The sequence below is a fragment of the Mchenga conophoros genome, linkage group LG2 (assembly GCF_057382185.1).
Source record: "Mchenga conophoros isolate Kocher_MC1m ecotype Shallow Benthic linkage group LG2, M_conophoros_male_GT1.1, whole genome shotgun sequence".
NCBI lineage: Eukaryota > Metazoa > Chordata > Actinopteri > Cichliformes > Cichlidae > Mchenga > Mchenga conophoros.
The window spans coordinates 34,479,971-34,494,322 of NC_140527.1; the positions used below are offsets into that span (position 1 = coordinate 34,479,971).

The 14,352-nt window shown below is 41.7% G+C and overlaps 1 protein-coding gene across 1 annotated transcript in view; it reads left to right on the forward strand.

The window, feature by feature from the left end:
* atg2a (autophagy related 2A) overlaps positions 1 to 13,460 on the forward strand; it is a 28,572-nt gene extending 15,112 nt beyond the window's left edge. Inside the window, exons 18-42 of the mRNA XM_085297191.1 lie at positions 98 to 240; positions 896 to 1,017; positions 1,204 to 1,361; positions 1,669 to 1,801; positions 1,898 to 2,082; positions 2,165 to 2,245; positions 4,181 to 4,287; positions 4,387 to 4,479; positions 4,596 to 4,666; positions 5,498 to 5,574; positions 7,305 to 7,475; positions 7,576 to 7,702; positions 8,001 to 8,215; positions 8,321 to 8,550; positions 8,752 to 8,887; positions 9,008 to 9,235; positions 9,437 to 9,538; positions 9,799 to 9,883; positions 10,088 to 10,250; positions 10,478 to 10,547; positions 10,637 to 10,719; positions 10,826 to 10,947; positions 11,044 to 11,198; positions 11,316 to 11,474; positions 11,703 to 13,460. Coding sequence (XP_085153317.1) covers positions 98 to 240; positions 896 to 1,017; positions 1,204 to 1,361; positions 1,669 to 1,801; positions 1,898 to 2,082; positions 2,165 to 2,245; positions 4,181 to 4,287; positions 4,387 to 4,479; positions 4,596 to 4,666; positions 5,498 to 5,574; positions 7,305 to 7,475; positions 7,576 to 7,702; positions 8,001 to 8,215; positions 8,321 to 8,550; positions 8,752 to 8,887; positions 9,008 to 9,235; positions 9,437 to 9,538; positions 9,799 to 9,883; positions 10,088 to 10,250; positions 10,478 to 10,547; positions 10,637 to 10,719; positions 10,826 to 10,947; positions 11,044 to 11,198; positions 11,316 to 11,474; positions 11,703 to 11,939 — 3,453 coding nt within the window. The 3' untranslated portion in view covers positions 11,940 to 13,460. The remainder of the gene's footprint in view (positions 1 to 97; positions 241 to 895; positions 1,018 to 1,203; positions 1,362 to 1,668; positions 1,802 to 1,897; positions 2,083 to 2,164; positions 2,246 to 4,180; positions 4,288 to 4,386; positions 4,480 to 4,595; positions 4,667 to 5,497; positions 5,575 to 7,304; positions 7,476 to 7,575; positions 7,703 to 8,000; positions 8,216 to 8,320; positions 8,551 to 8,751; positions 8,888 to 9,007; positions 9,236 to 9,436; positions 9,539 to 9,798; positions 9,884 to 10,087; positions 10,251 to 10,477; positions 10,548 to 10,636; positions 10,720 to 10,825; positions 10,948 to 11,043; positions 11,199 to 11,315; positions 11,475 to 11,702) is intronic.
* Positions 13,461 to 14,352: the final 892 nt, after the last annotated feature.

Sequence of the window (14,352 nt, forward strand, 5' to 3'; positions counted from 1 at the left end):
TGCTGACACACACAAAAACATGACACATCCCAGTTTATAAACCATCTCAGCCATCCATGTTCCTCCTCGCCTCACCTCTCCTCCCTGTGTGTTTTAGATGGTGATTCCAGCCGACCCAGAGGAGATGCGTCAGTTTCAGGAGCAGTGTGTCGCTCAGTGTCAGTGTGCTGTGGACATCAGCATGCCACTAGCTTATATCCTGCTCCCCAGCAAACAGGCCTTCCAGAGCATCTATAACAGGTATGTAAAAAGTATCACAAGACCACTGCTTGCCCTCCCAGTTTAGAATAATCCAGGTGTCCTTAAAAAATATGGACTCTACTTTTTTAAACTCTTAAGTTTAATATTCAAAATACAAACGACTCTTATAAAGTCTTACAGATGCACTCTACCTGTCTTGACACACAAAAGATTCTGCTGGCTTTAGGTGTTAATAGTGTCCAGTGCTGGATACATTTAAAAGTAACTTAATACATAACATATTACTGCTGATAAAAAATTATGTTGCATCATTACTTATAGATGAACGTAACTCATTAAAGTTTTGCATCACCAGAGATAAACTTGCTCCTACAGTTTGCTCATGAGCGCTGGTTATATGTGCAGAGGGAGTCCAGCCCGAGTGTACTGACTTTAGCTGATTGTGTAGCGAGTTCATACTGCTAGTATTTCTTCCACCACATAACCCAGAACGAGCTCCTTCATTTCCCTCTGAGCGTCTCGGAGCTGTACTGTTAACGCAATTCTCCGTCTTTGAGGTGCTCGTGTCAAACGGACTTTGCTCGTTATATTAATACCTCTTCCAGCTTTGTTCCTATTTTCATCCTTATTTTGGTCTTAAATCCTGCCTCAGAACTAAAAGTAATTTCCCCTCACCCGTCCCTCTGTCCACAAGGATCAATAATGATCTGTTGATGTGGGAGCCTCCCCCGCCTCCTCCCCCCTCAGCCCACAGCCCCGACCACAGTCGCCATCACCAGGACGAGTTCCAGCTCTGCAAGTCGGCCTTTAGACTGGGTAAGTTTGGCTCATTTGATGGAAAACTTGAACATATTGTAGATTTATTAGACATAATAACCTCTCAGGTCATCTTATATTAAGTATTTTATTATGTTTGGAGAATTTTTCCTTCACTGATGACTAAAATTAAACAGACAAAATGTTTTTTCCTTCGTCTTCTCTCATGCTCTCTCTCTGCTGTAGACTCTGACTCAGAAGAGGACGAGTGTCAGTACTACTTGGCCAGTGAATCATCTGGAAAGTCGCATCCGATGGCTCCTCGTCCCAACCACAATCTGAGCCTTCTCTCCCTCACTGTGATTATCGGGAAGGGTCGCCTCCAAGCCAGGACAGACAAGAAGGTGGCCAGAAGACAGTGAATTTTGTGAATTTTAACTGCATCAGATACTAATTATTAAAACCTTCCAAGATTGTTTCTCTTAAACTACAATGTGTTGGAACTTCTTATTTTTAGCCTTTCAAGTCAGGAGATGAAGATTTAATGACTATAAAGTAGTTGTAATCAGATATCCAACCACATGTTAATGAATGTATTTATCGAAATCTATTCATAGTTACCATTATCATGAAGATGTGTAAAATGCTTTTCCATTGTTAACTGTGTATCCGTCATGTATTGTTCTGCTGACACTGATGTTATTGATTCAGGAGGACCAGAGTCACGGAGAGCTCGTGCTTGATCTGGAAGGGGGGAAGATATTCAGTGTAGCGCAGCACCAAAATGACCCCAATCTCAGTTTCCTGTGTCTGGAGAGCAGACGAGTGGAGCTCTACCATCGAGGTGCGCATTGTGTTATTTAAAGACATTTAGTTTCAGCATGGTGTGTGTTATGCACTAAGTATGCAGTTAACTTTTTCATATGCCACACAAACACAGCTGTCTTGAAGGACACCCCCATCCCGCAGCGGTTGGAAATGCCCAGCTTCATGCCCCCAAAGCACCTGGACCTCACCATCTACCCCACAGAGGTGGGAGTGAGCAGTGTGAGCGGCAGGGAGGGAGAGGTGCAGATGTTATCCACAGCCATCAAAATCACACTGGACCCTCAGAGAAATGTCAAGGCATGTCCTCATATACCTGATAGTGATGATGATGATTGTTATTGTTGTTGTTTTGGTTTTTTATTTCTTGTTCTCTTCACAGGAGTTCCTCGTTGCCTTTCGCCTTCAAGGTGCCACCATGCGACATTACATGACGCAGACTAACCACAGTTGGCACGAGCAGGTAAGAAGCTGAATGAATCGCGCTAAAGAGGCACAGCGGTGCAATGGTTTGTCTCCTAACAGCAAAAAGGTCCTCAGTCTGAATCCACCAGCTAGCTGATATGGAAGCCACTGAAAACAAAATAGCATTTTGCTGAATTTGAAATCTAGAGAGCTAGCTCACTGGTTAAGCAGGCGACCATATCCCATATCCATGCAGCAGCCTTTGCTGCGGCTCTTTATGTGTTGTTACCCCTCCCAGTCTCTTTCCTGTCTATCTTTTTCTGTCTAAATCAAACTAAAATGTTTAAAAAAAAACTTCTGAGGAAGTCAGAATTTTGACTTGCGGATGGCAAAAAATATATATTTTTCTGTGGGGGGAAACAAGCTTCTGTAGGCTTTTTGTGTGGAGTTTCCATGCTCTCTGCATGCCTTAATAAGTTCTCTCCAGGTCGTGCGGCTTCCTTTTGCAGTCCAAAGACATGCATGTGAGGCTAATTGGTGATTCTAAAATGGCAACAGGTGTGAAAATGAGCATGAATTTGTCTTCTTGTTCTCTGGGTTAGCCCTGCCATGGACTGGCGACCTGACCAGGGTCTACCTGCATCTCACCCCTTTGACAGCAGGACAGGCTCCAGCACTGCTGCAACCCTGAATCCTGAATTGGACATTTCGTTAAGAAAATGAATGGATGTTTTTGCTATTCAATTTTGAAGTATTTGGATTAGAAATTTCAGCTGTCATAGAGAAAAAATGTCAGATTTGCTGTTTTGCAATTCAGGAAATATCTTTTTCTTCCTACACTGCTGGTTTTTGGCATTCTACATTCTACAAAAAGAAATCTGTACAGATTTCTTTTTTCTTTTTTTTTGAACTGGTTAAAAAGGACTGAATAGAAACTAGACTAACACATTATTATTGTATTTATTTTTTTAGTGAGACATTTTTCCAAGTACTTGGAGTAAACACCTTCTCTCCTGCCCTCCCCTCTGGGACACTATCATAAAGAAATGACTGCTTTCAGTTCTAAAAACATTCCCTGCTCAGACTGCAAGTTTTTCTTTCTTGAGTAGAAATAATGCCAGCTAAATGTCAGTTTAGACTCTGCTATAGTCCCAGAGCTCCTTCCATCGTGAAAGAGTTTTATTCTTCTATCACTCTCCCTCTTTGCTTTTATTGGCTCTTACAACAACAGGACGCTTCTTTTGCTGTGTTGAGTTTCCACAGTTACTCTGGTTCTCCCAGCATCCAGCATTTCTCTAATCTGTGTGAAAATGGCTGAAAATAGCTACCAGGAAAACACAGGCTCTGTCTTACTCTAGTTTTGGAAGCACAATTAAGCCCTCATTTTCTTCATTTTCTGCACCATCAGTCTAAACACTGATGCTGTTATTATTTTATAGCCACTATCTTGTGCAGTTAACATATAATTCACGATTATACATTAAGAAAAAACGTTTAAATTGCTGCATCAGGGAGGTTGCAGGCGATTTAGAAAGTGCTGTAATCACTGATGTAGATGTGGTTTAGAGGAGATGTGTGGGGGAAAGAAAAAAAAAACTTGGACTTCACAGATTGATTATACAGGTCAGATTAATTGCACTGCAAATGTTTCTGTACAGGAAATGAATAAAAGATCCAGACACCTGAAAACGGCTGCGAGTGTGCTGGCAGCTGCTATTAGTCTATTACCGGCTCTGCCAAAAACAACTTTTTGCTCCCAGAAATAATAAATAAGTATATGTTGTTACACCGTAGACAGGAAAAAAATATGATTTAAGATGGAAAATTACATAACTATAATGAGCTTTATCCTGCAGAACGTGTAAATGTGGTAATTAAACCGGTAGTTAAACCATTTGGACTGAAGAGAAAAATAAAAAGCACACTCTACACAAAGAAGTCAAATAAAGTGGATAAAGTCTAAATTTACTTCATGACCTGCAAACTGTTCCAGCTGGTTGACTTCCTGGATGTCATCGACGATCCTATTCTGGGATACACCGCGCCGGCCGTCATCACTGTCCTCCACACGCACCTCGCTACCTGTGCTGTTGACTATAGGTATACACCCAAAAGAGAGGTTTTGTAAAATAATGTGGGCATGGATTTTGTTTTTGTTTTTTCTCGTTTTACACCCTTGTTTCATATCTTGTTTCTCAGACCCCTGTATCTGCCCCTGCGAGTGTTATTCACAGCGGAGTCCTTCTCTCTGTCCAGTAATATCATTGTTGACACTGCCACCTTCCACCTCAGGTACTCGACATAAAGATTGTCCATTAAAACGATAATCAAAAACGTCGCTGTCAGTTTTTGTCACAGTGTATGAATCGTTGGGAGACCTTTGTTCATTTTTGTTATGTTGCGGTCAGATTCATCCTGGATGATTCTGCTCTCTACCTCTCTGACAAATGTGAGACTGAAACAGTGGACTTGAGGAGAGGTAAGGTACTTCAGATGCCTTTTGGAGCTGTGTAAAAACAGGGGTTTGGTTTGGGTTTCCTTTTTGGATTTTATCTGTTAGAGTTATTCAGGACTGTGTGCTGAGGAACTCCAGTGAAGCTTAGATGAGAAGTAGCATTTTCTTTTCTTATCTTGCATGCATTAAACTAATCAGTGTCTTGCGATATCAGAAACTAACAGGGGACCGAATCATTGGCCATGCTGTTCAGAATGACAGATGACTGAACAGTGAAAATGGTTATCCCAAGTTTGGCGGTCTAGTATTTTTAACATGAGGCCTGTGAGACTGATATTAGAGCTGTTTAAGAGTAATTTACCACCCTCTGAATGGTTTTGGCCTTTAAAGTGGTGGATCACAAAAGAGTATGTGTGAGCTCTGTATGATGTTAAAGGGAGGTAGTACCCTCAGCCAATCAGAAGAAAGTAATCTTGAAGGGTGGAAAAGGGGGTTAAAATGGTTTGTTTCTTTATTGAAGCTCAGTTTAACATAAAGATTAAGATTTTGAACTGTTAATTATGCTCCAGTAGGGTCCAAGAATAGAAAATAAAAATATGACTTGAACTGGGCCTAAAAGGTCATCTTTATGCTGAAAAGAACAGCTACATCCACTATAATATTGGGAAGCTGAATGGCCAATAGAAAGGTTACTTAATATGTACTTTTTCCAAAAACAGGCATTCTGAAAACTGGTTTGCCAGTTTAAGGGCCTGTCCCGCAGTTATTGTTAGTAAAATAAACAAAAAAATGTGTTGAAATGACTACAAAATAAGCAGTTTCCTAATAAAACCGCCGCGTGTTTGTGTCACACAGACTACGTGTGTGTCCTGGACATTGACCTGCTGGAGCTCGCCATCACCACATGGAAAGGCAGTGATACGGGAAAGCTGGTGAGTGCCCACCGTGTGTTTACTTACCTTTGTCTCCTTCACCCTCAGCAGCCGTGAACCACAGCAAGAAAAAAAAAGAGAAAAAGATTACTGCTGCCAGCAAAATATGTGAGCATAAATAAAACATCACAATTTAGCGCAATTATCTTCACAAACCACTAACAAGCACAGGCTACATGTTTATAAATATTTTGTTTGTTATAATGAAGTTTAAATACGATAAAAAGCTCCAGGTAGCAATTTAGGACTATAATCCATTTCAGCTGGGCAGGAAACCAAAACCAGCCACAGTAAACAGGGCCTCCCTCCTCACCGATGCAATTGTCCTATAACCAGGTCAGTGAGGACATATTCAGGGTATAATATGAAAAATGTCTGTTTAAAATCAATTAAAAAATGCTCTAAATGTCTATTCTCAGTCTTTATTTGGGTGTATTTGCTCTGTTTGCCCTTTTTTAATTATTGTTTTCCTTTTTATTAAGGTTTTAAAGTTTTTATGGGCTGTAATTAGACAAAAAAATGTTTAGATCCCCAGGCAATACAGACAAACAAACGAAAGAAAGAAAGAACAAGAAAAAAAAAGATGGATAAGAGTCATTACAAGTAAGTTAAATATTCAGATAAACAAGGCATCAACAAAGCATAATAATGCAGCTATAAAAAACAAACAACCTCATCAGCAGCGGCTGTGGCTCAGGAGGGTAGACCGGGTCGTCTACCAATCAGAAGGTCGGTAGCTTGATCTTCAGTTTTCTTTAGTCTCCATGAAGCATCCAGGAGTGTGTGTGAATGATCGGTTTACAAAAGCGTGTGTGTGTGTGTGTGTGTGTGTGTGTGAATGAGGCTGGTAGTAAGGAAGTGCATTGAGTGCTTAGTTAGAATAGAAAAGTTATATATACAAGTACCTGTCCATGTTCTTGATTATGCCAAGCTCAGGTTTTCTGTGCTGGAGAAATTGCATGCAGTATACATTTTTAAATAGATTTTTGACTAGAAGTTTTTAAGTTTGTAGAATATTTAAAGGCACAATGAAATTATATTGGGGAAGAAAACTCCCTTCAGTCTTAATTGAGAATTATTGACTCACTGAAGAACATATCGAACGGCAGAAAAAAAACCTAAATCCCTCTGATGTAAATAATAGAATTAGTAGATACATTTATAGGAAAACACCCAGAAAGTAAAATGAAGGATGGGGATATGGATGATGTATTTGAGAAAATGTGAAGTAGAAAATATGTCATGAAAAGGAATCTCTTTTATTTTCTTTCTTGTATTAATTTACTATAAATTTAAAATGAGATACACAAAAAAAGTAGATATGTACAACATTAATATCTGGTAATAAATTAGAAATAAACTATTTCTAATGCATACAAATATATGCATTTCTTATACCCCACCTATCCTTTTCCCCTTTATAGTATTTCTATAAACATGACTTTTAAAAGTTGTGATTTTTTTTCTCTTCTATGTATAGATTGAGGTTTCACAATGAAAAATTAAGTTAATACGTAAATAAAAAAATTATACATTTTAAGGATTAAAAGATGTTAGAGGTTAAGAGGATTTGATTTAATGAAGTTTCTGAATAAACTCTGCCCACAATAAAACTCTTTATTTCTGTACCATTACACATTTTGTTAACATTTTTGACAAAAGTTCTCTCATCTCTCTTATGATCTTCCCTCTTGTGTTCCCACTGCCATTGTCCTCTCTTTATTCTGCAGTCCCAGCCGCTCTTTGAGCTCCGTTGTTCCAACAATGTGGTCCATCTGCACACCTGTGCAGATTCCTGTGCTGCCCTCGTCAATCTGCTGCAGTACCTGGTCTCTCAGGGCGACCTGCACCCGCCGCCACGGCACACCTCGCCCACTGAAATCGCTGGACAGAAATTACCAGTAAGGCTGGTGAAATGTGGAGTGTATGATGTTTACTTTAAAGATGTGATAAATTGGTCCAACATACCAATGTTGTTGTGTTGTTATGTTGTGTTATTAGCTGTCAGAAAGTCCAGCGTCTATGCTGCCCTGTCCTCCCGCTGAAACCGCCGAGATCAACCAGTACGACCTGGCTGACGCCTTAATCGACACGGAGAAGAGCCACAGAGAAGAAAGTTTAGAACCAGGTACTGCAGAGTTGCTCTGTTTATAACCCCTGGGATCATCCTGACAGACTATAGTTAGGTAAAATTATCCTGTTCCCATGTGTGTAGACATGCTTCACTTTACACACAGGAGATAACTTAAAAACTTAATTCAGTTCCTTTTTTTTTTTTTTTAAAATGATATTGTTTGAGTGTCTGAAAACCCCAAAAATTCTTTAGTGGGAACAGTGGCATTCTTTGTATAACAGGAGGTATTATGGTCTGTATAGAGTACCAGTTTGCTAAATATTTACAACTGATTCTGTCTGCTTTCATCCAGGTTCACCTTCAATGCCGAGAAGCTCCCCCGTCTCCGTCTACCTGTTCCCCGATGAAGCCTCAAAGCACGGCCCCTCTGTCCTTCAGGGGGAGCTTGACGGGCTGGTTGCCACAGCGACAGAGGCGCAGGCAGATATGATGTCAGAGGAAGGCTCCGAGGGCTCCACCGACAATGACGACTTCTGTATCCTGGAGGCTCCCGGCATGGGCATCCCTGTGAGGGTCCCCTCTTAGCTTTCACTTCCCTGTCACCTCTCATTCATGAACCCATTTCAGACTCTGCGCTCACTCACAAAATGTCTACATGTGTGTTTATTACAGCCCCGGGATGGGGAGCCCACGGTAACAGTGCTGTGCGAGGGGCCCATTAGAGTGAAGGACAGCCATTTTTCCCGGCCACGTGGCAGCTCAGACCTGCTCCGAGCCCCGAGTCGCTTCCCAGTGCCTCAGAGTAGGGTAGTTTTACGGGAGATCTCTGTGGTCTGGCACCTTTACGGGGGAAAGGACTTTGGAGGCAGGCCTATGTCTCTGCATGCTCAGAACGTCAACAGGTAACAATGCACATGAATTCTTTCATGCACAGACACCCATGGTTATCATATAATTAATTATATAAATATTAAATAACTGAAACATTAGTATGGTGATTGGTCCAGTCCATACAAGGTTTTTGAAACTTTTGTGTACATAGTTTGTCAGATTTATAGTTTTTGTTTTTGTTCTCCTGTGTGTGTGGGTGCACCTCTCTGCAGAGGTCGTTCAGTGCCCGCTGGCGTCCGTGGGTCACCTTCTCGCTCCGCCCCCTCCTCTCGACCGCAGAACTCTTGGCGCTCGGCTGGAGGCGTCGGCCGTCAGCACAGCCTGCTGATGGAGATACAGCTCACCAAGGTACACTAATGCACTGATATCACTGGTTTGAAAATGTACGTTTTTTTAAATACATATTGGCATACAGACATATATCACTGTACCTCTGTCTCAACATGTGTCTCCTGTTTTGTCCTCCAGGTGTCGTTCCAGCATGAGTCCTACCCGGTGGCAGTAGCGGGGCAGGATGGGGAGGGGTCAGCAGCACCTGTGGTCGGGGTCGGTCCCGGTGGTGAGCAGCCGCTCTCCAGGCAGGTGTTCATCGTCCAGGAGCTGGAAGTTCGAGACCGACTGGCCTCCTCACAAATCAACAAATTCCTCTACCTCTACACTAGTGAGAGCATGCCCCGCCGAGCCCACTCCAACATGGTGAGACAGAGAGACGGAGGGTCTTTGATTAGAAACTGAGTTTTCTGTCGTGCACAGCATCTGACTTGGAGTCAAACCATCCTGATGTTGTAAATCTTTACTTACTTTGTGCACTTTCTATTTAGCTTAGCCTTTATGCAGTTAGGGACACGATGAACAGACTTTGAATGATAGTACTCATGTGGTGTGTCATTTTTGTAGTTGACTGTGAAGGCCCTGCAGGTGTGTCCTGAGTCTGGCCTCGGGGGGCCAGAGTGCTGTCTCCGGGTCAGCCTGCTGCCGCTGAGACTCAACATCGACCAGGTAACTTTTGGGACTGAATACTGAGAGCTGCTCTTGAACCTCGTCCATGAGGTGGTGGCACAAACAAAACAACTCTTACTGCAGAAATTATTTTGAGTACAGGTGTATTAAATCTGTTTGATCATCATAAATGAGCCGTTTCACACTCCACAGATGTTTCTTTGTAGCTCAAAATTCATTCAGTACCATTCATTCTGCTGTTTGTACTGCTCCCATAAAGTCTTCACGTCTTTTCTTATTTTTTTCTGTTTGTTGTGTAGGACGCACTGTTTTTCCTGAAAGACTTTTTTAGTAATCTAGCTTCCTCTGTTAATCCTTACCTGCCTGTGGATCCTGCAGCTGAAGGTGAGCTCTGCCAGGTCTTCTTTCTATCATTCATTTCTTTGATGTCAGATCTGCCGAGCTGATTTTTATGGAGTTGTAGCCTTTTTCTTGTTCATCGTTGTGGCACGATGAATTTTAATTAGCTACAGAGTACATTTAAATGATGACTGAGGTGAATTTTTAGCATGCTAGATTTGTGACCTGTTGTAATTTCTCTGTTTTCAGTGAAGGCAGATTTCTCCCAGAAGGGGTCTGAGGATCTAGAGATGGCTGCTGCTGCAGGTAGTCTTGGACCCGACCTCACAGCTTCTGTGGAAACTACCTACAGTGAGCAGAGTTCCTCTTCTGCCGGCTCCAGCGCCTCCTCTGACCAGCCAATCTACTTCCGGTATGTAGTGACTGAAAAGAGAGTGAGAAATCTAGAGAAACAGAATAAAAAAGAAAGAGCAGAGAATACTGTAAAGACGATGTAAGTTACTAGCTAGGAAACTCCTATGTTACAGATTCCAAAAAAGAAAAATCACCTCTAACAAATTAGCTTAAATAGAGTAACTCAAAGACTAAAAGTTTCAATGATTGATAAAGTTTCCCGCTTCTTGTCTCCACCCTTTTCAGGGAGTTTCGTTTCACATCTGAAGTGCCTATTTGGCTCGACTATCATGGCAAGCATGTTGTCATTGAACAAGTGAGTGGTCATTCAGAGATCCTGTCTACTAATTCAAACAAAAAGCTGAAGGGTTTAAATGATGCGTTTTCACACTTGTTGTTCCTCAGGGGACGTTTGCGGGGATTCTGATCGGTCTGGCCCAATTAAACTGCTCCGAGCTGAAACTGAAGAGGCTCTGCTGCAGACACGGGTAAAAACAAACGAACCAACAAGCAAACATTTCAGTTATTTTTCAGTAATTTGCCCTAAATTTGCTGTTAGTAGTTTGACTTTCTGAGACTTTCTGCATGTTCCAGTCTCCTCGGGGTCGACAAAGTGATTCAGTACGCCGTCACGGAGTGGCTGACGGACATCAGGAAGAATCAGCTGCCCGGCATCCTGGGAGGTGTCGGACCCATGCACTCAGTCGTCCAGCTGTGTAAGTTGCTTTTGTTTTCTGCAAACATTTTTACAGCTGCTTTCCATTATTGCTTGGATTGTGGTTCATACTTCCTCTCTCCTTCATCCTGTCCAGTCCACGGAGTGAGGGATTTGTTCTGGCTGCCTATAGAGCAGTACAGGAAGGATGGACGCATCATTCGAGGTCTCCAGAGGGGGGCAGCGTCCTTTGGTACCTCCACAGCATCTGCTGCTCTGGAGCTTAGCAACAGGCTGGTGCAGGCTATCCAGGTACTCTGAGTGCAGATCATGACTCTTAGTTACAAAGACGTTAAAAGCCTGAAGGTAAAGCACACACATTCCTAATATGCCAATAACTCTTCTGGTGTCTGTGTACCTCTGTGACAGGCTACAGCAGAGACCGTGTACGACATCCTGTCTCCAACACCTCCTCTGAATCGCTACGCCATCACCGAGGGCCGGGCCATCTCTAGTCGACCTCGAAGAGTCGCCCAGCCTGCAGACCTTAGGGAAGGAGTGGCCAAGGCCTACGACACCGTCAGAGAGGTACGTGCCCAAATAGACGCTCTTAAAATGTAGAAAGAGTTCGTGGGTTAGAGGCCAGGGTTAACCAGGGCTGAGGATGAAAAGAAAATATCTGCAGCTACATCTATGTTGGTAGAAGAGGTTAACTATATGTTAAAAGGCCTTGTAGAAACTTCCACATGCAAGAATGCAAAGGGGGTTGAAACCCAAAATTTTTAGACTAAACTGTCTGCTCTCTTTGCTCTCCAGGGAGTGATTGACACGGCCCAACAGTTGTGCGATGTAGCATCCCGCGGCCACGAACAGAAAGGTCTCCCCGGAGCCGTGGGCGGCGTCCTGCGGCAGATCCCGCCCACTGTAGTCCGACCTTTAATAGTGGCCTCTGAAGCCACCTCCAATCTGCTGGGTGGCATGAGAAACCAGATCAAACCGGACGCCCGGAAAGAAGATTTCCTCAAGTGGCGCACAGAGGACGGCCAAGAATGAGGACAGCTTTTTGTGTCTGTGTGTGAGGGGAAGTGTGTGTGCGTACGTGTATACGAGAGTATGAGATTATGATCTGGGAAAGTCTATTCTGTGGGAATCCATGGGTTGTGTGAGTAGCTGCATGTGTGTTGTGTCTAAAAAGAGTCAGCGTGTGCTCCAATGCAAAAAAGAGAAAAGGAAAGAAGAAGAAATTAAAAAAAAAATGACTAACTACTGCTGCAGTTCCTGACGCACAGTGTTTAATGTTGCTCCCACATACATAGACGTGCAAGACTTCATTTTTCTGTTCGGCATTCGCTCGTTTTCCCGCTCTCTGTAACACACTAGTGTTTTTCTTCTTAACGTCAGTGCAAACATATCGCCGTCACTTTCTGCCGGCTTCATTTTCAGTGTGACCCGGGCAGAGGGGGCAGGTAAGATTATCACGCTCTGTGTTTCTTCACTCATTTGTGTGCTCTGAACTGTGATGCTTGAAGCTGTTTGTAATTTGAAGCAGCGATTTCAAGCACGAGTTGCACGGAGCGCTGAGAAGGGATGTTTATAACTGAGAGCAGTTTCACTTTAATGAGCTTTCTGCAGATGAGTGGGGGGTACCTGTCTTTGGAGGGGGGTTGCCATGTGTTAGTTTTGCTCTCTTTGTGCTCATAATGGAAACTGAAAATATTTTGATCAAGTGTCCTTTGCTTAACACCCTTGCAGATGGTACAAAGCTGTGTGATTGGTTTAGCTGTGACTCCCACTATGCACCCGCTACCCTCAGTGCTGTTATTCGTGCCATAAACCTTACAGTGTCCTTTTTAACTAGTTTGTGTTGCCTTCCTCGGATCTGTACCTCATCCCCTACTCAAAGCTCAGCACATACAGTGGCATACCTGACTGAACAGAAACAACGGGTCACATGAAGTCTCTAAATTTTGTAGCATATTGGATTCTGCTCGAGCTTCACGAAGATGAACGTTTTTCCAAGCTGACGTCACTGCAGCTCTCCTGTTAAATGTCAGATCCTTGGATCTCAATTAGCCCACTATGTCCTCAGAAGTCCTCTGCCCACATCTTTAGTTGCCTTTCTGCATTGATTTTGTAATTGTCTCTTCTTCTTAGTTTTTTTTTAATATTATTATTATTATTTTGTTAAAGCATAAGTATTGTCATATTTGTTTTCAGAGTAAGAGTAAGGAGGTATGTGAATCTGGTGAAAATGGAGGATAGAAAAATTAGGGTTAAAAATGTTTTACATTTTCTTTTTTTGTTTGTTTTTAATCAGTGTGAGGGACGCGTGTCCCTGTCTCTGTGTGTGCGTGTGTGTGTGTGTCTGTCTGTCTGTGAATGTGTGAGGATGAGAAAATGTGTTTGCGCGCATGATGCACGTCTGTGAAGGTGACAGGTTGATGCTTGTTACACCTCTTGCGTGTAATTACTATTTACTATATCATAAACTGTATGAATGATCTGTATAATACAAAGATGAGGATTATACAAAATTAATAGAAAAATTAAAAAAATTTGAGTATAAAAACCGAACAGCTGTCTGCCTTTATTTATTGTATTTTTAATTATTATGATTCTTATTATTGTTATTATTATTTATTTATTGTATCTATTGGTAATTTAAGCAGTGTTGTTGCTGTACAGTTTGTATACTGTGGCATTTCAGGAACTTACTTGTAATTACTTGCATCCAAAATGATGGCCGGTATTGTATCTTCACTTGTTTAAAAAAGTTAAGACTGAAAGTAACTCAATCGTGAGCTGGTGCAGTAATAAAACCTGTAAGTATGTACTGGTGCATCAATAATTATATTGCACATCCTGAGTATTGATAATATTTTTATAAAATATACTGAGAATAGTGTATTTACATATATTTATTTACTTTTTTAACTTTTTAATCTCTTTTATTACTTCTTTCTCTGATAATTGTTGTGCATGTTGCGTGAGGTAACGGCTATTACAAAAAAAAATCACACTTTTTAATTTTTACACTAAATACATAATAATGGGTGATTCTATATTTGGAGGAAAATTTAGACTTCAGAAATTACAAAAGAACAAAAGACAGAGAAACTTTGTAATTTTCTACTATGTGTTTAAGAAAAACACACAAACGGTTTGAAACTGTGGAAGTGGAAGTAGACCAAAGGTCACCATGTGTAGACCTTCTACCCATGGTGTTCATGTCTCTTCCTCTTGGTCATCTCTCTGCTTTGTCTCCTCCTGTCCCGGGCTAAATGGGTGTTACCGAAATCTACAAAATAAAGGATATATAAATTTCGCTGCCAAAAACGGATTTTCCAGAAACTTGCAGTGCAAAATTACTGTTATGCAATATATATGTATATATATTAAAATACGTTAATATTATGTAAACACGTTAAACTGGTTGGATCATTACAACAAACATGGAAAAAAAGAA